Source organism: Staurois parvus, unplaced genomic scaffold (genome assembly GCF_062004578.1).
Source record: "Staurois parvus isolate SC_StPar_1 unplaced genomic scaffold, SC_StPar_1.0 ptg000025l, whole genome shotgun sequence".
In the NCBI taxonomy this organism is placed as follows: Eukaryota; Metazoa; Chordata; class Amphibia; order Anura; family Ranidae; genus Staurois; species Staurois parvus.
The window spans coordinates 8585957-8598526 of NW_028317821.1; the positions used below are offsets into that span (position 1 = coordinate 8585957).

Below are 12570 nucleotides of genomic sequence, written 5' to 3' on the forward strand. Positions count from 1 at the left end.
CAAAAGCCTTTCTGAATATTTCTTAGCAAATGACACTCCGGAAGCATCACCCCTAATACAATGGGAAGCGCACAAATGTGTCATTAGAGGGAGACTCATTGCAATGGCCTCAGCAGAAAAGCGAGAGAAGAAGGCACGCCTAAAGGATTTATTCACTAAGCTCAATCTTCTAAAGACTAAACATAAATGCACACTTGCACGCATAGTTTTCCAGGAACTCTCTGACACGCGCGCTCTCATCCTTGAGGAAATGGGTCGTAACCTCTGAAAGAGATACACTTTATCACAAAAACTATTTTACGAATACGGGAACAAAAATGGACATCTCCTGGCTCAAGCGTTAGGCTATAAGAAGGCTAAAGCAACGGTTCTTCAGCTTAGATCTCATCAAGGCAAATTACTGGAAAATAACGAAGACATCGCCCGAGAATTCAAAACATTTTATTTGGCCTTATACAATCTCCATTCCATGGAAACACCTCTTCTCTCTGCTTCCTCCAGATCCACTCTTTTGAAAGAGTTCCTGGACAAAAACTGTCCCAACTCTATCACTCCAGCTATTGCTGAAAAACTTGATTGCCCAATATCGCCCAAAGAATGGGAACTTGCACTCCAACAGCTCAAGCCTGGTAAAAGCCCAAGCCCTGATGGCCTCACTACCACCTACTAAAAGACATTCTTAGATATCCTTTCCTCTCCCTTTTTGAAGGCATTCAACTCTATATCTCCCTCTACCCCCCTTTCCACTGAAATGCTGACTGCCCACATAACCGTCATACCCAAACTAGGCAAAAACATGACCCAAGCTGCTCATTAACGTCCAATCTCGCTCCTAAACGTTGACATTTAAATTTTTATCCAAAATAATATAATAGCCTCTCGTTTACTCCCCCTTCTCCCATCTCTTATTACCACTGACCAAGTCGGCTTTATTTCCAGACATGAAGCAAGAGACAATACTATCAAAGCCATCAATCTACACCACCTGCTGACTTCCTCGAATCAACAAGGTTTCTTTCTCTCTCTGGATGCAGCAAAAGCGTTTGACAGGATCACATGGGATTATATAGAGAATGTTTTACAGACTATGAGCTTTGCCACTTGTTTGTTGACCTTTGTTATGTCTCTATACACCTCACCTTCTGCACGAATTAGAGTCAATGCCACCCTGTCGGAACGCTTTCTCCATATGTAACAGTACTAGACAGGGGTGCCCACTCTCCCCTATTCTCTTTGTTGGAGCCCTTCCTACACTGCCTCAGACAAAACCCTGACATCAGAGGAGTATGTGCAGCAGACAGAGTATAAACTAGCAGCATTCGCTGATGACATCCTACTCTTTTTATCTGCCCCTCACACTACTATCCCAGTCCTTCTAGCAGAATTTCGTCAATTTCAATCCCTATCAAACCTTAAAATCAATTTCTCGAAGTCTTTTGTCCTCAAGGTATCACTCCTGTCTACAGAAGTGATTCGATGCCTGCAAATGTTTCCCTTTTTATGGAAACATGACGCCATCACATACTTAGATATTCAGCTTCCTACGAATCTTCGAGACCTCTACTGTAAGAATTACCTGTGCATTTTGCGAGAATTAGCAACTGATTTCCAGCGATGGAACAAACCTATTTTCGCTTGGTTCGGTAGAGTTGCCACCCTCAAAATGAATGCCCTCCCACAAATTCTTTACCTGCTACAAACAATACCCATTCAACTTCCTCGCAACTTTATTTCTTCATACAGAAGCCTATGCTCTAGCTTCCTTTGGAACAATTGCAGACCTCGAATTAGCTACGCAAGATTGGCGCTTTCCAGACAGAAAGGGGGAATAGGCCTGCCCGACCTTCAGAACTATCTCCATGCATGCCATCTTTCTAGGATAGTTGACTGGAACGCCCACGATAATGTCAAAGACTGGGTCTCCATTGAAGCATCTTTTCTACCCAGACCTCTTGCATCTTCGCCCTAGTTACAGGTTCACCATACCCCTCCAGAAGCAAAAGCCCACCCTTTAATTACCCCACCCTCTGCATTTTTAGTATCATTTGCAAAAGTATCCCATCATTAGTTCCAGGCCCTCTTACCCCACTACGTCAAAATCCCGATTTTCCACCGGGCCTACACCCGCAATTCCTTCAGGACCACTGGCCTTCCAAAAGGATTTTAAGCCACCAATTCTTTAACAGAAGCACGATCCTCTCTAGGGAACAGATCTCTTTTAAACTTGGAACAACTTTTATTCCACCATGGTCATTCTGCCCCTCAATGCTCAATAAATCTTTTTTTTTTTCTTAAAAAAACGATATTTTCTAATTTCTGTCATAAAAAATATCCAAAAAAACTAAAATGTCTTCATAAATTTAGGCCAAAATGTATTCTGCCACAGGTTTATGGTTAAAAAAATCCCAATAAGTGTATATTGATTGCTTTGTGTGAAAGTTATAGCATCTACAAACTATTGTATAGACAAGGGGTCTGCAACCTTAAACACTCAAAGAGTCATTTGAACCCATTTCACACCCAAAAAAAAACCACTGGTAGCCACAAAACCCTTAGTCTTCATGCACACGAGATGTTTTTACAGCGGCTGTTTTTGGCTTTTGATGTTTTTTTCTACAGCCAGTAGACCCCCCAGCATGTTATCCTATGTGTCCATACACAGAGAGACTGCAATCAATGATTTTTGGCTGGAAAAAACCCAGGACTAGTGGGGTTCTAGAGGAGTTTTTTAGCTGTAAGGCTCCATGCACATGGGGTGTTTTGATAACGCTGGTAACGTCCGCTGTGTAAAGTCACGTTAAAAATTTGAGTTTTTCCACTTTTTTTTTAGCATTTTTGCATTAGCGTTGAGCAGCATTTTGCCACGTTTAGCGGCGTTTTCGCACGTTTGTGGTTTTTTAGCAGGTTTTTTTGGTCCAAAAATTCCAAAAACGCCGGTTTGTGGTGTTTTACTGCGATTTAACACGTTGTGCCATGTTTTTCAGCACGAGTGTTTTTACAGCTAAAAAACGTAGAAACCCACTAGTCCTAGGGTTTTTACAGCCAAAAAACATCCCTGCCAAAAAACGTTGTTTCCAGTCTCTGTGTGTATGGACACATAGGATAACATTCTGGGGGGTTTACTGGATGTCGAAAAAAATGTCAAAAAACTTCCAAAGCCAAAAACAGGCGGTGTAAAAACGTCCAGTGTGCATGTTTTTACCGTGACTTTACACAGCTAACATTACCAGCGTTTTTAAAACGTCCCGTGTGTATGAGGACTAACGCTGAAAAACGCTGAAAAACATGGTAAAACTGTGCATTTTTGGACTTTTTTTACCCAAAAAATATATTTTTTGGATAAAAAGAAACACTAAAAACTGCTAAAAAATGCAAACACAGAAAAAACGCAGCTAAACGTTGCAAAACGCTGCACTGACTCACAGAAAGGTCCTGATCTCTCCTTGCATTTAGGACCTTTTCCGATCATGTGACGGCCGTGGCGGCGAATCACGGCGGTCACATGACCCTAAAACCCCGCCCCACCTCCTGGCTTCCGAAACTCTTAAAAGGGAGGTGCCAAGAGGTTAAGCATACCGGTAAACTAGTCTCGTCAGTAGTGAAAGCAAAGGAATCTGCCATCGAACTTTTAGTCATCATGCACACGGGACGTTCTAATAATGCTGGTATTGTTAGTTGTGTAAAGTCATGTTAAAAACGCGTGTTTTTCAGCTTTTTTTTAGAGTTTTTGCATTAGCGTTTAGCCACATTTAGCTGCGTTTTCCCACATTTTTCCACATTTGCGCTTTTTAGTGTTTTTTTTTACCCAAAAAATTCTGATAATGCTGGTAACGTTAGTTGTGTAAAGTCACGTTAAAAACATGAGTTTTTCTTAGTCTTCATGCACACGAGATGTTTTTACAGCGGCTGTTTTTGGCTTTTGATGTTTTTTTCTACAGCCAGTAGACCCCCCAGCATGTTATCCTATGTGTCCATACACACAGAGACTGCAATCAATGATTTTTGGCTGGAAAAAACCCAGGACTAGTGGGGTTCTAGAGGAGTTTTTTAGCTGGTAACGTTAGCTGTGTAAAGTCACGTTAAAAATTTGAGTTTTTCCACTTTTTTTTTAGCATTTTTGCATTAGCGTTGAGCAGCATTTTGCCACGTTTAGCGGCGTTTTCCCACGATTGTGGTTTTTTAGCAGGTTTTTTTGGTCCAAAAATTCCAAAAACGCCGGTTTGTGGTGTTTTACTGCGTGTTTTTCAGCTTTTTTTTTAGAGTTTTTGCATTAGCGTTTAGCCACATTTAGCTGCGTTTTCCCACATTTTTCCACATTTGCGCTTTTTAGTGTTTTTTTTTACCCAAAAAATTTTTTTGGGGTCAAAAAAAGTCCAAAAATGCGCAGTTTTCAGCATTTTACTGCGTTTTACCCCTTTTTGCAGCATTTCTCAGCGTTAGTCCTCATGCACACGGGACATTCTGATAATGCTGGTAACGTTAGTTGTGTAAAGTCACATTAAAAACATGAGTTTTTCAGCTTTTTTTAGCGTTTTTGCATTAGCATTTCCCATGTTTTTCACCATTTGCATCTTTTAGCCTTTTTTTTGGTCAAAAAAAGTCCAAAAACGCTGGTTTGCGGCATTTTACAGCATTTTTTTTAGCATTAGACCATTTTTACAGCTAAAAAAACTCCTCTAGCAGCCCACTAGTCCTGTTTTTTTTTTCTAGCCAAAAAACGTCCCAGCCAAAAAATGTTGATTCCAGTCTCTGTGTGTATGGACACATAGGATAACATGCTGGGGGGTTTACTGGCTGTAGAAAAAACCATCAAAAGCCAAAAACAGCCGCTGTAAAAACGCCCAGTGTGCATGAGGACTTAAATGTTCGGGTTTCTTCTGAAACTTTTCTTTTCTTGGATTTATCCATGGTTGGCCGCCCTATCACAATAAATCTGGCGGGGTGTCGCACATTGGCGGATGTGACGTATATTTGCAGTGACAAGGAGCTGCAGCAGAGCGATGATGGAGCCACATGCGGTTTTAGAGCCACTGGTTGCAGACTCCTAGTATAGACAATGAAATTTACACAGTTTTTACTTTCTGACTGCCCATCACATTTCTTGAGGTGCTAAAATACCAGGATAGTACAAACACCCCCAAATGACCCCATTTCGGAAAGTAGATACCCTAAGTTATCTGCTGAGAGGCATATTGAGTCCATGGAAGATTTATTTTTTTCCACAAGTTTCTGGAAAATTACAAAATAATTTTTTTTACACAGTTCTTATTTAAATGATATATTTCTCGCACAAGCAATGGGTGTATGTGGAATTACACCCAAAATACATTCTGCTACTTCTACCGAGAATGGGGATACCACATGTGTGAAACTTTTTGAGAGCCTAGCCACATACAGGAGCCCGAAATCCAATGACCACTTTGAAAGCATGAAGGTGCATAACTTCCTCACTACCTATCACAGTTTTGGTGCCAGGATAGCACCAAACCCCCCCCCCCCAATGACCCCTTTTTGGAAGGTAGACACCCCAAGGAATTTAAAATGGAGAGGGTTTTGCAGATCTCATTTTTTCTCACAAAGTTTTTCTCACACTATCTTGCCACTACTTCCCATGTAATCTGGGCATCCGGGGGGGCTTCCCTCGTACATGCGAAATTTATATGTATAGCCTGTTGCCCTCTCACAGGTCTTCTACATCTTGACCCCATATCTGGCACACTTGCCAATTGTTTGAATGCAAGGCGGCCAGAAAAATTAATGAGGAACGCAGATTTTTTTTGCTGGGGAGTATAGACATCTGGAAATTTTTTGGTTAAGGTGATTTACGAGGGGCTGAATTTTATGGAGCCAGTCAAATTCAGGGTCACCCCGAGGACGACAGAGTGTAGTGTCGTTGAAATGCATACAATACATTATACTGTCGTATCTATGCCTGGTCATGGCAGCAGAGAACACGAGCATGTGAAGAATCGGGTCTGTGGACCAATACAACCGCAATTCATTTTTTTAGTAATGCCCATCTGGAGGGTTAGGGCCCCAAAAAATTGGTGTGCAACTGCACCAGCTTGTACTGAACTTATGGGACTCGCCACGTCACCATACTGCAGTGGTAGTGCAGTTCTGGTATGTGAAAGACCTGGATGTACTAGACTGCTGGTGCTCACCAGTTCACCAAAAGGTTGCGTGGCACTAGTACTGGCACTCTGCTGCATATGTGAGTCATCAAAATTTACCGGCAAGTGTTAACAGAAATCAGGCCTGATTCTGCGAACACTGCGGTTTTGTGTGCAATATATCAAGTGACAGTGACCTACTGACACCGCACTTGCTGGGGGAGAAGGGGGGGTAAACGTAGGGGCTACACGCAGGTGCTGGCAGGTGCCGGGGCTGATCCCGCTAACTCTGCATTTATGGGGGCACTATACTAATGCGAACACTGGTATAGTGCTGATCTGATCAAAGATATTGATTCGTTCAGACACTATACTAGCAATGGAGGTTTATAGTGTATGAGCGTATTCCTGGCAATCAAGCAGTTAAATTTCATGACTGGTGTACTGATGAGCAATGTGATGCTATCTGGGAGGGTGTGAAAACCACGGGAGCGGGAATCACTTATATATGTGTGATTTTGTGCACCCGTGCTGCCCAGTATTTCTGCTATGGCGCTGCGCTACTTTAACTGACAATTACGCGGTCATGCAACGCAGCTCCAAAATGAAATTTAAGTCCTTTTTTCCCCACAAATTGAGCTTTCTATCGGTGGTATTTGATCACCTGTGCATTTTTTATTTTTTTGCGCTATAAAAAAAAGACCAACAATTTTGAGAAAAAAGAACAATATTTTGGACTTTTTTCTATAAAACATGTCCAGTAAAAAAATGTAAAACTCAAATTTCGTCATAAATTTCAGCCAAAATGTATTCTGCAACATGTCTGCTAAAACAAATCCCAATACGTGTAAATTCATTTTTATGTGAAAGTTATAGCGTCTACAAATGGCGGTATAGATACTAAATTTTTTTTCTTAATACTAATAATGGCGGCGATCAACGACTTATGACAGCGATCAGCGACATTATACAGTATATTTTTAGCATAGGCCCTAGAAAATATAATGGCGGATTTTGCAATTTTTTATGTCACACAGTATTTGTACAGCAGTTTTTCTAATGCACTTTTTTTGTGAAAAAATACACTTTAATGAATTTTAAAGCACACAAACGCTTTAAAAAATGTGCAGGCTTCTGGAATATCGCCAAACTATGGTATTTGAAAATCTCCATAGGCGATGCTTTATAATTTTTTACAGGTTATGAGTACAAAAAATGGCAACTGCCCCAATCTATAACTGGCCTCCACAGCATGCAGCACATGGAAGGGTAATGCATGTCAAACAATAAAAGAGAAAAATTCCCAGCTCGATTTACTGACCAGCGAACAATCTTTCCATGTGCTCCTTGCTGTGAAGGCAGTTATAGATTGGGGCAGTGGCTATTTTTGTACTGTTGATATGCTGGTGAGGAGGTGCACTGGAAACCCTGGCTGCCATTGAGCTATATGCTGGGTGTCCAGTGCGCTCCTGTACCTTTAAGAGGGGTGGGCTCCCTCAGCCTCACCTGCCCTCAGTCTATCCATTTATACATGTGCTTCTACTATAGAAGCTCTCAAAATTTGGAGTTTGGAACTGCAGAATATTGGGGTGCTGTGAAGAGCCTCTGCAGCTTATGCATGTATTTACAAATGTGTGCTAACTAATCTCCTGTTTTTAATGCATAGTGTTAGACAGGACAATTAGGTTTGTTCGCAAGCTGGTTGGTAAGTTGAGCTGGAATTTTTCTCTTTTATTGTTTTACAGGTTATCATTTTAGAGTAACAAAGGAGGTCTGGTGCTAGAATTATTGCTTTCACTCTGATATTTGCAGCAATACCTCACATGTGTAGTGTGTTTCTCGTTTACATATGCATACGGGACAAATGTGCATTTGCCTTTGCACACATATATGGGGGGAGGGGGGCACTTACATTTTTTTTAATTATTTATTTTATTTTTACACTGTTTCTTTTAAAAAATTTTATCACTTTTATTGATGTCACAAGGAATGTAAACATCACTTGTGACAGCAATAGGCAATGACAGGTACTCTTTGAGAGATTTGGGGTCTATTAGCCCTAAAAGCTTCTGATCAAACCACAACTGGTACACTGTGACAGATGTTGATGGGGCACTGGTACATTGACGTGTTTTTGTGCACTTGTACACTCTGACAGATGTTGATTGTTCACTGGCAGACAACGACAGATGTTGATGGTCCACTAGGGACACCAACAGATGTTGATAGGACACTGGTACACTGACAGATGTTTTTGTGCACTTGTACACTGTGACAGATGTTGGTAGTCCACCAGCAGAAACCAACAAATGTTGACAGTCCACTAGGGATACTGATAGATGTTGATGTTGCAATAGAACACTGACAGATGTTGATGTGAAAGTGGGACAGTATTGTAGATGCTGATGGGACACTGGTACACTGTGACAGACATTTTAGTGCACTGTACACTGTGACAAATGTTGATGGGGAAATTGGTACACTGTGACAGATGTTTTTGTGCACTGCACATTGTGACAAATGTTGATGGGACCCTGGTACAGATGTTGATGTGCATAGTGTACAGGGACAGATGGTGCTTGGTACACTGGTGTGGGATGGCTGCAGTCTGTATGATCTGTGTGCTGTTGAACAGTAAAATCATCAGCTACACACAGGCTGCATCATGTCCTCCCCCCTCCTTCCCCACTGAGCTCTCTCTGAGCTCAGGAGGAGAGTCAACAAAAAAGGCACTGCCTCTGTTTACACTGTGTGATGGCTATGATTAGACACAAACATCACATGATCGGGAGGGCCAATCAGAGAGTCCATGTCACGATCTGTGATGTGCTGTGTCCGAGGAACACAGGCATCACAGAATCACGCTATGGGCAATGTGCACTCGTTCTGATGGTATGTTCAGGCATGTGTAGTCAGAATGGTGCTTGTCCCACCCAACCATTTACAGTGGCTCGGTGAAAAGCAGTTAAGGAGCAATGAGCTGCTTCCAGTCATGCCTACCCTTAATTGATTCTATACAGTATATGCTCCAATATGATGGCTTTTAAAGACTAAAGTTAGGGCAGCACGATATATAGAGGCCTTGACAAGGCACTTCATCTTCTGTATATATTTGCAAATGTTGTGCAACTAAACCCGTTTTTAATACCAACTATAAGACAGTGGCATTTTTTTGCTAGCTGTATGGTAAGTGTGCTGGTAGATATATTTTGTTTTGTTTGCTCTGTGCATAGCCCATCCATGTGCGCCTTACTTTAATATCTAGCTATTAACTAGGGTGGTTGTTATTTTTGTTTAGTAAATACACTATATTGCCAAACGTATTGGGACGTCTGCCTTTACACGTACATGCACTTTAATGGCATCCCAGTCTTAGTCCGTAGGGTTCAATATTGAGTTGGCCCACCTTTTGCAGCTACTGTGTAACAGCTTCTGGTAAGGCTATCCACAAGGTTTAGGAATGTGTCTATGGGAATGTTTGACCATTCTTCCAGAAGCGCATTTGTGAGGTCGGACGAAAAGGCCTGATTTGCAGTCTCCGCTCTAGTTTATCCCAAAGGTGTCCTATCGGGTTGAGGTCAGGACTCCAGGTTCCTACATGCCAAATTTGCTCATCCATGTCTTTATGGACCTTGCTTTGTGCACTGGTGCGAGGTCATGTTGGAACAGGAAGGGACCATCCCCAAACTGTTCCCACAAAGTTGGGAGCATGAAATTGTCCAAAATGTCTTGGTATGCTCAAGCCTTAAGAGTTCACTTCACTAGAACTAAAGGCCCAAGCCCAACCCCTGAAAACCAACCCCATACCATAATCCCCCCTCCACCAAACTTTACACTTGGCACAATGCAGTCAGGCAAGTAAGTTTTTTTATCAAAACTCAGACGGATTGCCAGAGAAGCATGATTCATCACTCCAGAGAGCATGTGTCCACTGCTCTAGCGTCCAGTGGCGTTGTGCTTTACATCACTTCATTTGACGCTTTGCATTGCACTTGGTGATGTAAGGCTTGGATGCTGCTGCTCGGCCATGAAAACCCATTCCATGAAGCTCTCTATGCACTGTTAATCTGAAGGCCACATTCAGTTTGGAAGTCTTTAGCTTTTGACTCTGCAGAGAGTTGGCAACTTCTGCATACTGTGAGCTACAGCATGCGCTGATCCTGCTCTGTCATTTTACATTACCTACCACTTCATGGGTGAGTTGCTATTGTTTCCACTTTGTTATAATGCCACTAACAGTTGACCATGGAATATTTAGTAGCAAGGAAATTTCATGGATGAACTTGTTGCACGGGGGATAACCTATAATGGTACCACGCTTGAACTCACTATACACCTGTGCCCATGGAGATGATTGGAACACCTGAATCCAATGATTTGGAGGGGTGTCCCAATACTTTTGGCAATCTAGTGTATATGAAAGCCTTTCTGTATAGCAGGGGTCTCCAAACATTCTAAGCAAAGGGCCAGTTTAGTGTCCCTCAGACTTTAAGGGGGCCGGGCTGTGACTAGTAGGAGTAGAAAATGCCCCGGTGTCAGCGTCCCATCAGTGGTTTCAATGGGAAGAATATTGTTCCATTGTTTATCAATGAGAAGAAAAGTCCTTCATTGATGGTGTCAATAGGGGGAATGGTGATCCATCATTGGTGTTAGTTGGTGGAATAGTAGCCCAAGGGCCAGATAAAGGCAAACAAAGTGCTACATCCAGCCCCCAGGATGCAGTTTGGTAACCACTCCTGTATAGGATGGATTGTATACTGGTACTGTGCAATGAGGGAAACAAAGGGATGGAGGGTATGCCTGTACTGTACTGTAGATCAGTGTTTCTCAATCTCTTTTTCAGTCAAGGTACCCTTTAAAATTATGGACAGTCCGAAAGCACCCTTTAAAGTTATGGACAGTCTTGAGGCACCTTATTCTAAAATGGGGTGCCTCGAGACTGTCCATCATTTTAAAAGGCACTCCCATTCTAAAATGTGAAAAACTATTCTAATAGTTTTATATAACACAACAACATCCACACATGTAGGACACCCAACGTTACAGGTGATTTATTCTTCCAAAGCAAATGCACTTTGCACACTGATACCAACTATTATTTCAGTGTTTCTCTTCTTCCTCAGTTTTTATCCATCACTGTAATAATGTGACCCCAGCATTGATGAAGAGGGACAGGGGAGGGTCAAACTAGGATGCTGTGCAGGCAGCTGACATCCTCCTTATCAACTGATGGTTGTCAGGACACCAGTGGCTAGAAGGTAGTAATGGTGCACAATGAAAACCCGTGGCTTTGTGTAACTACAAGGCCGGCTTGTTCCACCCGCTGGCTTATATACAAGTTTTAGGCAATTTTTAGACATTTTGCCAAGACACCCCTGAAGAAACCTCAAGGCACCCCAGGGTGCCTGGGCACCATGGTTGGGAAAGGCTGCTGTAGATAACATACAAATAGTATTCTACTGCCACCACTGATGGTTCTGTAGATAGATGATAGTTTTACAGCAGAGATGTCTGTATACAGTATGCCTACTAGAATAAGAGACTTGGCGAAGGTATTGCATTTACACCTCATGTAGCACCATGACTCACCATACCACCAGATTCTTGCTTACTTACCATGCCTATTTAATTAAAATAGTTTTAAAAATATCTTACCAAGTGGCAGTTTCTTCTGCTGTGTATTCAACCCTTGGCAACGCATCTCCACTAAAGAAATTAAAACAACATATTACTACTTCAGTTACTTTACCGTTTACAATACTGAAGATCTGTTAAAGTATTACTAAACCTAGGAGCCTGCATTCACTATAACTGGTCTTCCACAGTACACAGAACATGGAAGTGCAATTATTTTAGTAAATACTGTGAAATACCTTTTTCTCTTCAGCAGTTAGAGCAGTCTTGTGACTTCTATCAGTGTTCAACAGAGCACATGTTAAAGCTTGTAGGAGGAGTTTTCTTTCTGCTCTAGGAGGATGCAAAATCCCTGACCTCTGCCTGGACAGTGCTGATTGGCCCTGTGCTGATCACATGCACTCTCCCAAGAAATAAAAACCTCTCTAACAATACACACTAAACTGAACATGTGCAGAATGAATATATTTCAGTCTGTCTTACCAGGAGATAAGACATGGACATTTGAACAAGAGGAGGAGCAGAAAAGTCAGGATCAAATGGCCTTTTTACACAATGCAGAGAAGTAACCCCTTAGATTCCACAGTGAGTATGCCAAGCATGCTTTACTGTATATACAGACTGATTTTACTGTTGTGGGTTTAGTAACCCTTTAATGATAATGCATATAGCAGAATATCAGGATATTTGACTGACCAGTAAAATCCATTTTTTTGGCGTACAGTATGGGACACAGGATATGTAGTCCATTGGGTTACATGCAGCTACATTCAGGTGATGCAACACTGGCAAAAAGAAAATGCTGCAGGGGCATTTCCCCTAA

At 41.9% G+C, this 12570-nt stretch overlaps 1 protein-coding gene across 1 annotated transcript in view; it reads right to left on the bottom strand.

Moving 5' to 3' along the window:
- Window positions 1–12570, bottom strand: part of LOC149471231 (tyrosine 3-monooxygenase-like) — a 77340-nt gene that overhangs the window by 32313 nt on the left and 32457 nt on the right. The window contains exon 5 of the mRNA XM_089652737.1: window positions 11769–11819. Coding sequence (XP_089508863.1) covers window positions 11769–11819 — 51 coding nt within the window. The remainder of the gene's footprint in view (window positions 1–11768; window positions 11820–12570) is intronic.